Source organism: Melospiza georgiana, chromosome 3 (genome assembly GCF_028018845.1).
Source record: "Melospiza georgiana isolate bMelGeo1 chromosome 3, bMelGeo1.pri, whole genome shotgun sequence".
Taxonomy (NCBI): Eukaryota; Metazoa; Chordata; class Aves; order Passeriformes; family Passerellidae; genus Melospiza; species Melospiza georgiana.
Window position 1 is genome coordinate 100,270,963 of NC_080432.1, and position 13,363 is coordinate 100,284,325.

The following is a 13,363-nucleotide window of genomic DNA, read 5'->3' on the forward strand; positions in this document are numbered from 1 at the left end:
GAGTTTGGTTGGTACGAAATAGGAGCTATATCAGCTTTGTGTGATGGTTTACTACCTCCACTTCACATCTCCATTCTCTTGTTTATAAACACAAACAAAATATATCTTTCCATGAGGCATGTGAGTAAACAACGACCCTCCTCATATCAAATAAAAATAATTTATCCACCAAGAATAGTAAAAATTATGTTTGCAAGCCCCAGCTTTCATTCACAAAACAACAGGACAATGTGACTATATAAAAAGTTTATTTGATTAGTACAGGTACTGTAGATATAGCAGTTAATCAAAAACATCATTTGGCAGTCAGTTTATTTCCTAATTCAGTAATAAAAGTGCAGCTTAGTTACAAAGGCACAGTGTTGACATTTAGACAAGTCACTGATGTCCAGTAGAAGTGGCAGGAGAAAGAACTCACTCCCACTTTCTTTAAAAACCACTTGTTCCATTTGCCAACAGTGATATTAAAGAAGAATAAAGGCCTACATTGGAAGCAATCATCATATAAAAATCTGATCTGGATCTAGAAAAAAGTCCTCAGAAGTAGCATGACACACTGAAGCTATCAGTCAGCAACTCACATTTCTCTTTTCTGGTGTTCCACAAAGTCTCTAGGAAGACAGTGTGCTTCCTGCCATTTCACTTGCTTAAAATTACCAGAAAAAAATCTCGAGACGAATGAAGGAGAAAATAGGCTAGTACTGAAGTGTTATAAAAGACACCTGCCTGCTGTATTTTGTGTGAGGGCATGACCTCTCTTCCACTGAAACACTTCTGGAACACCCCTTTGCCTTCTTTCACAGTGTCATTAGACATGTGCAATCAGGCAGCTCTCTTACCGCCTGCAGCCAGGCAAACTAATTGGCTTTTACATCATAATACATGCGAAGAACTCTCCTGACAGTCTCCACATATTTATCATCAGGAACAGGTTTCCTCTGGCTTCCTGGCTCCAGAAATTTCTTGATTGCAGGGATGCTGCTTATCCTTGCTTTAAATGCCTAAAAGGCAAACACACCAGGGTATTTAAAGAACAGAAAGTAAGACAAAAAAATCCCCTATTTTACTGATTTGTGTAACATCCTTTAACAAGCTGTATGTGGAGACAAGACAGGAAATATGTTTCAAGTGTGGATGAATTTTACTCCCACTCTCTTCAACCCCTTCATTTTCCACAGTAACAAATGAGCCATCTGTCTTGTATTGATATGGGATGAAGTGTTATCTGTGGTTTCTAATATGTACATTACTCAGATTGTTCTTGCGATCCAGAAAATATCTTCCACTTAGCAGTTTCACAGAACTGGTGAGAGTCAAACAAAGGGAAGGGTGCATTTCTTCAGATGTGTACAGGGGTTACTCCAAAAAATAACAGTTTCTCTAGATGAAACATCTTACAAGGCTCTTCCTAAAGCAGGAAAAGCAAGACTACAATGAAAAAGTAACAAATGTTTGTGGAATTATTTACACGGAACAGACTGTGAAATATAATTTATCACATTTGCAGCCATATGAGCATCTTGTTAGTGCAAGGTACCTGTAACTGAGGAAAGCCTGAGAGCACATCTGACTTCTTCTCTTCTACCATTAAAATGGCTTCAAGAAGATGAACATCTGCCCAGCTAAAACTGTTGCCAACAAGGAAGTCCTGCCCATGGTCTTTCAAAACCTAGAAATGTCATAGATGAAAACACTCAGGTGTGGATAGCCAGCTGAGGTTCATGTTTTCAAAATTCATAGGCACACCTTCTTTGACAACACTACTGTCTCCTTTTCATCCTTCTCTCCCATGCAGCTAACAGGGGGAACAGAGGCTACACCAGCAGTCACTGATCATTTTACAGCAGAAATCCAGAGTACCAAATCCCAGAGTTTTTCTTACCAATCCTTTCTTCCTACAACTCTAGGTAACCTTGTGTACTAGACTATAGGGTTAGATACCTTCTTGGTATTCATGTCTTTCAATTCTAATTTATCTGGATTTTTCTATACATTTTTACAGCTTCAATGGGAAAATAGAGAGTATAAAAGAGAGGTGATTGGCCTAAAGCATTAGGGCTAAGATGCAACAGGTGGAATACAGGGCAGAATGCACCCTGGCAACCACCTATAGGAGACTCTGCAAAGTGAAAAACTGTTTTCTCTTTAGTCTTTAAAATAGAGAGGAGCTACTCCCGCTAGATGATCCTGTCCATGCATATTAATTTCCATTGAGAATATCTCTTGGGTCCTATCTCTCAAATTATCAGTTAGAGAAACACCAAGATTCCAGTATGGCTACAAGTCAGCAGTGATAGCTGTGTATTACTGTGTTTACAAAAACCCATCTGAGATGTATTTGAAATGTTAAACAAAGAAGACAATTAGCACTGCTTTTGCAATGCAAATTACTGTGGTGGGGTTGACCTTGGCTGGGTACCAGAAGTCCATCAAAGCTGCTGTATCACTGCTTTCCTCACCTGAACATGGGGAGGAAAATACATTGAAAGTCTCTTGGGTTGACCCACCCCACCATATCTGATATTGCTCTGATCCCCCTCCAGCCAACAGACAGTAAGGATGTTCTGGTGTAAAGTACTGCACTGACACTTCTGCTTCTGGTTGTGGTCAAACACCCAGTGTTCCTATTGTTATCCCTCCAGAATCAGGGAAGAAAATGATCCTTCTCCATACCTTTTCATACACTGGGAAATACCTGCCCGTCGCCTTTTGAACTATGAGAGCATGTTGTTTGTCTTTATCTTCTGCTGATAAGAAAGGGAACATCATAATGAAGCCCATAAGGTCATCAGTTCCTCCAACATACATATCAATCCTTAAAACCAAAGCAAACAAAAACCTTAAATAGAAGGCATCTTCACAAGCCAAATCACCTTATATTTGTTTTAGGATAGTAAACACTGAATTTCCCATCCCCCTGTTGTGGTGCCTTCCCCCCTAACTCCTTTCCAGGCTGCAGTGTGATCTGAGCAATGCTTTTTTAAGCAATCTCAAACACACCCCCTCATGGAAATGATTTCTGCAATTAAAAAAATACGTCCTAGTGGGTGTCTTACTTGTATTTGTAGTGATTTTGGCTCTTTACTTGCTTCATTGAGCAGGTTTAAACAGGATTGCACAGAGATTAAGTGTGTACCTTTGGTGTTACAGATCACTTCACAATCACCAAAGAAACACACAGCACCACAAGGAGTCATTCCCAACTGACTTAATTGTCTGGATGTATCCCACCTTCAGAGTGTCATCCAAAGTCCAAGGCGTGCCAAACAGATAAATAATGGGGTTGGAAGTCTGTAGTATACCAGGTTCTTCATCCAGCTAAATTATCAGTATAGCACTTCTCTGGATTGTCCCTTTCCCAGAGCTATCAGAGCAGGCTCTATACTGTAGATGGAACTTTAAAATGCTACATACTGAGACAACCCCATCATACTTTTTTTTTCACAGAACCAACATCAAGATGTAATTTCACACGGATGTTATTTCACATGAAACCAATAGTTTTTCAACAGCTTTTAGCTGTTCTTTCCCCAGCTCCCAAAGATCTAAACCACACACTTTTTACAGTGCAGTGGGGGACATCATGCAACCACAGATAATATCAATGACAGCTCTTATTTTGCAGCCAGAAGTTAGAAACTAACCATTTCTTTCCAGAGTTTTCTGGTTACAAAAGTAGTTCAGCATCTACATGCCAGTCACCTCTCGAATATCTGTGTCAGGCTGTATTAATCTTTCAGTAAGGCACAATAAACCCATGACTCAAATACTTTTATGTGGAAAGTAACTGAGTTAGAACAAATCAATTGGCTTGCATCTAACTGTGGCTTCTCAGGCTCACTGCAAGTTGTGTATCACTGAGGCCCACAGGTGATTGTGCACAGGTGTGTGTGCAACTATGCAATTAATTCTAGATGCATCTGAACTACTATACTAAATTCAAGAAGAATAATACTGTTACATACAAGGCTTTTTCCTTCAGGTCCTTCCCATAGAGGTTGTACTTTGCTGCAATGTAGTTGAGGATGGCTCTGGTCTGCACCATCTTCATCCCATCAATCTCCACCATGGGCACCTGCTGAAACAGAAGGGATCCACCTAAAAGGACAGACACACATTATTCAACTGATCTAATAACTCCATGTCAGATTTCTTGCTGTCTTCAGAGGAACATTGCTTTTCTGGTGAGCTTGCTGTGGGTAGCTGTTGTATTAAACTAGAGTTCTTCCATGCAAAAAATAAATTACAGTGGTGTAGACAAATTAAACTGAAAAGCACAATTATTGGGGGTTATCATCCTTCCTTTAAAAAAATTTCACTGAAGTTTCAGTCAGGACTGTTTACAGCAGCTTTTGAAATGAAATTGAAATGCAGCAGAGACAATCACACTAAACATCTAAACTGAGTAAAAAGTGTCTAGTTCTAAACAATGTAAAAAACCCTCTGTACCATTATTCAAACACTATGTTAAGCAAATGTTAGATGCACAGATTTCTCTCTTATGACCAATCTTTAGGCCATATCAGAACATAACATGAAATTTTGGGATACATATTTTCTGGTTACTGAAGCCCATGATTAAGTTTGTGGGACCAGGTGGGATGTGTAAACAGAGAACAGAAGAATCCAGAGGCCTGGCAAACCCTGCAGGTTGGAAAGATACTCATTTGCAATTTCATCTGTCCATGTGTGGAAAAAACCAGCCTCAGCAGCTGCTCAGAACTCTCAGCTTTACTCTTCTGGGTGGAAAGAAAGACACATAAAGTCTTCAAAGACTTCACACATCTTCTCTAAGTCTGATTACACGTTTCTTGAGGTTTCACATGGACTCACCTTGCAGGAGTTTCTCATACTGGTCTCGGGTTTCCAAAAACTCTTCTTCAAACTGACAAAAGAGAGTGAGGAAGAAGAGGAAATAAGAATCTTTTCACATTTCTAGAAGAGGTAAACTTTTAAAGCACCATAAAAGGAAAAGAATATACATCGTGGTTCTTTTCATTTCAGATATGGCTCTAAGGGAGAACACACCAAGGACAGAAGTGCTGGCAATATCTCCTGGACTGTCACACTTGATAAATGCTGCTAAGGGCAACTCTAGAAGAAGAACAGGCAATAAGAACTGGAGTGAGGATGGTTTGTTTGGTATTAAACAGGCAATATAATATGTAACAATCAGCAATACTGACTAGGCTGTCCTTAAGATGCTTTTTGGAATGTGGAAAAAATCTGTTGTGTGATATTTTGATTTGGGAGCTAGACAGGAACAAATTCTTTGGAAGTTAAAACAAAGCATTTACAAAATAGTGTCTGAGTAGCACGCCCTGCACGAGGTTTGATACAGATGCATGCTTCAGACACCTGAAGATTAAGTATTCACAAGATGAGAAACAGGAAGATACAGAATTGCTGGTGATCAGATGGATGTAGTTGCACTCAGTATGGCTGAGGATGGCCAGTCAATCAGTGTTACTTATGGAGAAACTGAGTTCAAGATTAAGACCCCAAAGTTAGACATCTACATGTATGTGTTTGCATGTGCCATACATGTCTGTGATCAGTGCACAACATGGAGCCTAGAAAATGGTAGATGTTACCAATCCCTAAATGCCTTGCTCAGTCAGCCTCTCTCATAACATCTGTGCCACTCAGTAATTAAGATTTGCTATAGTAGAGAAACCCCAGAAGATCAGGCACATTAACACACTGCCAATGTTCAACCACAGCAAGGATGATCACAGTCAAAAATTCAGAACCCAGGTTTCTGCTGATGAGAAGCTGAGAAAATAATATTCCATGGAAAAAAATGTAGTAATTAGTACTTATCAACAGCTTTTTTTTTAAACTTAAAAAAGAAAAAAGAAGAGAGAGGCACTTAAAACATAGGAACAAATGATGGAGGGAAGCAGACAGTTCTGTCTTCGGCAAGGCCTTCAAAAAAATACTGGTGGTCTTTTTAAAAAACTTGTATTCCTTGGCTCAGTTCACAAGTAACTTTATGTATTATAACAGCTATTGTGTAAAAGAGGGCACTCAGAGCAAATACTAGTCCTTTGTGTCCTCAAACTATATTACTAGTTTACCACCAAGATAGCCAGCAAATGAATAAGTAAATCATATACCATCAGAAAAAAGTAAAGGCTGTTTTAGCTGTTTTACCTAAGTATTTAGAGATTTCTGATTTCCCTACACATGTGGGCCAATTTGCTCACTTCACCCTGCTCAGTTTCATCTAAATGATGCTAGACACAATAATATTTTGTGTTACAGCTTATGGAGGATGCAGCCAGTGGAATGAAAAATAAAACAAAAATCTCTGTGTGAGCATTCAACTGAAAACAGGAAGACTAGAGAAAGTAAATTGCTGTTTTATCAGGCAGAGATAACACTTGTTATGCAAGCAACACATCTATCAGCTCAGCAGCTCTGGCTCATTAATCTTAATTAATGATTAAACTCATTAAACTTAATTAAGGATTGCACATTCCTGTGTTAAGCAAGTGCCACTGCTTACAGTGTCAGTGCTCAGAAAACATGCAACTTGAAGCCATGCTTTTGTGTGCCTGAAGTAAAAGTATTTAATTACACTGAACAGCCAACCTTCATTTACTATTGCATCTTGGGATGCCTTTTCTTTTTTGACTGATAACATGTGATCTGCCTCAAAGACAAGATTACCAATGTGCAGCTAGAAGTTAAAAACTCTGAAACAAACCTCGACCCCAGCTGCAGCCAGCAACCAACGAATCGATTCCATCTTGCCTCTTCCATCAAAGTAGTAAAGTTTTGGTTTTGTGGACATGACTTCAAACTTTCTGTTATCTAAAAGAGTTATAAGAGATAGTAAGCTAATAATTATACAGAAATCTGATGGCAGCTGGAATAATGGTTCACTGGTCACTCACGCAACAGAAATTTAACCTTATTTTTGACAAAATATTTTCGCAAAGTTTCAGTCTAAACTGATTTGATTTTCTTGCTGCCCAGTCAAGTCAAACTGTAGACTTTTCATCCCCCTGAAATTCAGGAAAAGTAAGCATCAAATTGCTAAGTAGGAGATAACAGAAAAAAAATTGAAAAATCACCATGAAGAAAAATCTTAAAATGGTTAGAAAATAGAAGTTTTAGCACTGAAGTTACACAGACACCACTAAAAGCCAAGTCTTGATCAAGGAGAAGAGGCAGGAAACCAAGTTTCCAAAACTGGCAGACCTTGTATCGAGGAATGCCAAAAGTATCTAAACATTATTTCTACACATTTGGGTGAAGCATGGGAATGTACTTTTAAGCCTCTCACTTTTTTTTTCTAGCTGTGGTGATCCAGCAATCAGTAGAAACTTCAAAAATATCACAATATGAGGATCAGTAGAAACTTAGAACAATGGCCTGTTTCTTCTGTAATAATCCAGATTAAAATACAGAGTTTCAGAGTGTTGCACTACTTATCCTTCTACAGGCTGCATTTCTTTCTATTAATAAACCCTGTTGCTATGCAAAACTTCATGGACTTTTCAGATGATCCAATGCTGCTTTGCAAGCAGCATTTTAGTTCTTTAATGACTTCATAAATGAGGCTATTAATTGTTTTTTGAATAGACTACTGTTTAGGCCTCAGCAGGAACTGGATTCTGCTGTACAGCCATACACCAAAAGAGCAATCAAATGTAATCACAATGGCATTTCACATGCAGAACTCCCTTACAGCAAGTCCTCGCTGCAGGTGAGAGCTGTTTTCCCTCTGTAAGGTGATTTATTGTCACTTCAATCCATAGTTCCAGTAATTCTGGAAAAGAGGCTCTTGGCATGTGAACAATAACCTCCAGTTTCGGATGTTCCAAGAGCCCCTTCATAAGCAGAGGGAAAAAAGACCTTGAGCGTGCACAAAGTGATCTGCTTGTTGGCCAAAAGGCATGAAAAGAGAACACAAAATATGAGAGTGCATCATGCCATGGGAATTCAAACGAGCCTGGCTATTTCCACCCCTGCCTGCTCAGGAGCCTCTGATTGCTCTTAGGTGACAGGGAACTAAAACACTGCCAAGTACTATCTCTATCGCTGATAAATATAGCAGGGAATTAGAAAAGTATCACTGTGAACTACACAAAACAACAGAATTAAACAGGAGCTACTTGTAATACAGTTACTTCCAAAAAGAAAGAAGAAAAAAGCCAAGGGTGATTTTTAACTTGCAGTTTAAAAAACTAAAGAAACAGAAGAGTCACTCTTCCTCAGTGGCACTTCTGGAGACCTGCTCTTAGCAGGCAAGTGAACAGGTCACAGGACATAAGCAGGTCACTGATGCCCAACACACCTCAAGGCAAAGGCATGATGGGTGCTTCTTTTGTAATACTTTATAAAAAACATCTTCTTAAATGCCAGGGGATCAACAAACTTTGAAATGAGCTGTAGCATTCTAGGTTCCTAGGACCGAGCCTGCTATGTCATACTGCAAGAGAAAGTCCAAATTGTGAACTAAAATCTGATGGAAAGAGCACCCTGGTGATGGGCAAAGAGCTTCTCCCTTCTCTGCCGTTTATCAGAAAGAAGTAAAGTGGCAATTTGCAGCCAGGAGCCACAATTACTGGTAGGTTGCTGTCCATTGCCCTCAGCCTGACTGACACCTCAACAGGAAAATGGACTTTGTGAAAAATTTGTTCCCTTGCTGTGATTGACGAAGGCCATCTGTGCGAACGGGGCAACGAGGGAACATGAATATCAGTGCAAGAAGCGATCGCTCCCACGCAGGGAGAACACGGCCCAGGAGAACATCGGTGAAGAGGGCCAGGGGAGCAGCTGTGCTTGGCACGTCCCGCACATCCAGGGCTCTGGGGCCCGATTTTCCCTGCCTGCATTCAGCAGCCCAGCAGCGCTTCCACTCTGCACCCGCAGCACCAGCCTGGGGGCAGCGTGTGACAGGCAGCAGCCCCGGGGCCATCGGCTCCCTCCCCTCCCGGGGACAAGCCCTTGGCAGACGTGAGATGACGAGCGGTCTGCGCTGCGACACGGGGAGCCCGGGACCGGGAGCGGATCCACGGCTCAGGCCCGAGCCCGCCGCACAGTCCCGGCTCCCCGCCTCACCTGAGCCAAGCGCCCACGGGCACGGCTTGCCGGGGGAACAGGAAGAGGGAAATCCCAGGGGCCCACATTACTCACACACACGCAGGGTTAAACGGGGATGCCCAGCGAGCACACGACGCCCCAAGGCAGAGCACTCGGGCTGGCCCTGCCCGCAGCCGCGATCAGCTGCAGCCTCAGCCGCCGGCCCCGCCTGCCGCCCTCCCCGCCCAGGCCACGGGAGCAGCCGCCAATGGGAAGCCGTAAATTTGCAAGTTTCGCAAAGCCTTCTGGAAAGACATCTCACCCTAAAGAATTTCGCTAAAATTTTTTAACTGGGTTAAGAACTGGTTTTTCTAGGTGGTTTTGTCGCTGCGTAGTGATGATTCCGTGCGTTGTGTCATTGGGTTTTGGGCCGTTTTCCAGACCATGACGTAAAAGGCGCCGGCTGTACTGAGCTATAAATACATGGTGGGGAGCATTTATTGCCTGGATGTGAGGGCGATCTGGCTGCGACATCTGTCACCCCATTGATCGCCAGGGTTGATTCGGCTGATCTGGCTGGCTAGGCGGGTGTCCCCTTCCTCCCTCAACGCTCCATGTGCGTCCCTCCCGAAGCTGCGCGCTCGGTCGAAGAGGACGACCTCCCCGATAGAGACGGTACCGTTCATCGGTCAAGGGTATACGGTAGCTGCGCTCCCCTGCTAGAACCTCCAAACAAGCTCAAGGTCCATTTGTAGGAGAACGTAGGGTAGTCAAGCTTCCAAGACTGCAGACACATCCAAGTGAGGCGCTGCATGGGGCAGTTTGCCATTGTTTTGTGCTCTATACGCACATTCTGTGTGGGAAGGAGCGTGTATGCAGATTGTTTTATTTCACTGTATCACTTCTTCAATTCCTCACCCACCTACAAATCCGTGAGCTACTCATGTCACACCTCCACCCCCCCCATCATGTCCACCTCCCTCCCCCACTTCCCACCAGGTAAAACTGGAATCCTTGCAAATGTAAATGTATTTTTCACTTAGTTCTTCACCTGTGCAAGTGCTTGTCAGCCCACTTAAACAGCTAACAAAAGGGCTGGGTTTGTAAAGTATAAACTATTTTCAGCTTCTGCTGCCTTGAAAGCCGGGGACAAGGCTAAAGGAGTGACACAAGACACAGAACACCAGAACAGGAACAGAACAGAATAATTTCCCTTAGAAAGGGACCCACAACAATCTAGTTCAGCTGCCTGTCCTCCTGTTATGCATACTGCAATTCAGTCTGGCAGGCAGTTTCAGAGGAGCTGACAGCCAAGGAAGACTAAGCAATCAGTTTCACAGGGAGCTCACAGTGTATTGCAGAAATTACATGCTTACACTCAAACCATGTGGCCAGTGAATGTGCAGTGTCCCTCCAAGGTAGCTTGTTAAAAAAAAAAAAACTAACCAACCCCAACTAAAAAAAACTCAACCAAACAAAAAAAAACTAAAGTGCTTTCATTAAAAAATGAATAAAAGAACAAGTCAGTCAGTCAGTGCTTCCTCAAAGATAACTTTATTCTGGGCAGGACATTTGACACAGAAGGAATGAAACAAGCATTTAGAATGCTTCTGAACAAAAACACTGAATAAACAAGAACCATTATTTCTCCACATCTCTGACAATTCCACCTCCTCCTTCCATATTAAGTTCTAAAATGTTCTTTCAGTAGACATTTTCCTCCTCACATTGTGGAACATCCTCCTCATATCAACAACCATATCAGATACAGGAACACCAAGAGAGTGGATTTTCTAGCTTTTTTTTCTTCTTGTAAACATCATGGCACTTACACACTGCTTTTTGGAAAATATGGATTACAGGGGTAAATGAATCCACTGTCAGACTCCTTTATTATTACGTGTTATGCCTGAGAAAATGTAAACAGTACAATTCTAAAAACATTTTCCACAAAGATGCTAAATATTAAAGCACAAAGTAGTAGGTTACATGTCATAAATTCTCAGATATGCTGCTTGTCCAGATTTCAGTATATATATAAAGACCTCCATCTTCTCCATATCTGTATTGCACAGGGACAGCACAGTAAAATACTTAAACTCAGCTCTATCCTGCTCAAAAAGAACTTTTCCAGCTTCAGTAAGAATGTGCTTGAGTAAAGGATACAGCCATTACATCTAGCTAATTTTCTGTCTCACTAAGTTAAAACTAGCTGTGATTCTCAATGTCAGGATTATTAGCTTTTTTTCCCAAAAATAAAAGGCTTTAACTTAGGAAAGCAGGAGATATATAAAAAAAGAAAATTATAAGTACAACTTACTTTTCTAATCTTTTGACTGGACCAACTAAAGCCTGAATGCTATAGTCAAGAGAATCACTGATGGCCTGATAAATATTCAGAGATTACAGGCCAGGTTCAGATTCATCCTGCACTACTTAAATCTCTCAGAGTTGTCCCCCTCCTCAGTAGACACTCAGGTATCTCCAGAATGTTAGTGTGCTCTCAAATGATACAGATTTCTTTTGGCATGATTTTCACTCACCAGGGGTGAGTCACCTCACAACAAAGGAGCTCACACTTAGGATGATGAATCCAAGCCTCAGCTGCCTGTTCTCATGACTTGTCTCCTTCCACTTGTAGGAACTAAGCGTACAGACCAGACTACTTGCATTGCCTACGTAGGTCTAGGGACACTGGGATAGGTTCAGGGTGTTCATTCTTGAGACAAATTACCTGGTGATAAAATAAATTAAATGATACGTTGACATAAATACAGGTATTTCTTTCCAAGAGAAACAACTGTCTTTCCAGTTCTATGACAAATATACATATTTCCCTTTCTACTTACCCACAGACACCCATCAGTGTGCACTTTAGAAATCAAATGGCTGCTTTACTTTACTGCTAAGCATTGGCATCATTGCTGTGGAAGCAGTTAGGTATAGAGTTAGTATTTGCTATGCCCAGATAATAGGGCAGCAGGACACACAAGATGTCTTTGGAATGTGTAAGTCTTTCATGAACACTTTTGTTCATTCTTTGTCTTGTACTGTCTCACTGTGGGCTGAGCCTATAAAAGCAAACAGTGAGCAGTGCTCCCTGTGGTTCCCCCTGTAGCACTGAGCCAGCAGCCTACCCTAGGGTACAGTTTCCTCAAAATCCCACACATTCACCATGGGAAGCACTGAAAAGGCCAGAATATGTTCTCAGTCTCGACCACAGCAGCTGCCCCTTTTCTGTGCTGGCAGATCCCATGGAGAGGATCTCACTGACACAGAAACTATTCAATTCCTGTGAAATGGCTGGAAGCTGAGAAATGCACCTGCTCTGATCCCTTTAGGCTGGATTTAAGTCTCATAAATAAATTATTTTCCTGAGCTGATCACACAATGAGCTCAGTAAGATTAGTATTTCTGCACACTTCTGCAGGGAGATGCATTTTCTCAGCACACTTCAGCTTTGGCAGCACTGCTCCAGAATGCAGCTATGGAAATTCCTCTCCCACAGCACTGAACAGTTTTATCTTTCTTCTGTAGAAGGAGGTGCAGAACAGACAAATGCTGACGGTGCTCTAAAAGAATCTTCTGCTGATGGCTGGACTCTGGCACTCCTTTCCAGAGTAGAACTAAACCAGATTATGGGGCTACTTCCTTTTCTCTATACCTTGATATAAATCATACTCTCACAAACTGAGTTAAACTGCTCTTCAAAGAACAGTTTTACCAATTTAAAATTTATCAATTTCAGTGAAATCAACCACAGTTTTACATTTTTTAACAGGACCACATAAGATCCCATTTTTTCCTGTAGAGCCTCTGGGGCTAATTTATGGAAGCTGACATATTCTTCGCATTGTAAAAGATGTATTGAGTGAAGAAGAACTGAGTATAAACGTAAGTGAGGTCAGACCAACTCATTTCCTCTGGGTTGTTTTGGTTTTTCAAGTTTTTTTTTCCTTAAGTGATTTAGAACAATTGCGAAAATTAAGTCAGCTGCATAGATCTTGTTTCCTTAAACTATGTTGCTGGCATTTCATTAATATTTTGTTACTCTGAAACCAGTTTTATTAGTGCTATTAATTTATTGTTAATATGTTCTTAATCTATCTCCAGCTTTTACATTTGCAACAAAAGAAAATGATGAAACAGAATCTCTTTTTTCTCCTTAGAAATCATTAGACCCTTTACATGAATTTAACAGAGGTAGGTCCACGTTCTATTTCATTGTGAACAATGCCAAAGAACAACTTTTAACAGGAAAAAGGAAAGCTGTGTCAGAAAACGGATCTACAGAAGAGTATTTACCCTTCACCAAACAAGAGTAAGA

The 13,363-nt window shown here is 41.2% G+C and overlaps 1 protein-coding gene across 1 annotated transcript; it reads right to left on the reverse strand.

Annotated features, from left to right (window-relative positions):
* Positions 1-231: 231 nt before the first annotated feature.
* Positions 232-9,259, reverse strand: LOC131081661 (glutathione S-transferase 3). Its single transcript, XM_058020904.1, has 7 exons — positions 9,151-9,259; positions 6,713-6,819; positions 4,834-4,885; positions 3,966-4,098; positions 2,674-2,815; positions 1,538-1,669; positions 232-1,001 (listed from the first exon to the last, which is right to left on the reverse strand). The coding sequence occupies exons 2-7, from the start codon at positions 6,797-6,799 to the stop codon at positions 858-860; spliced, it is 690 nt and encodes a 229-aa protein (XP_057876887.1). The 5' UTR covers positions 6,800-6,819; positions 9,151-9,259; the 3' UTR covers positions 232-857.
* Positions 9,260-13,363: the final 4,104 nt, after the last annotated feature.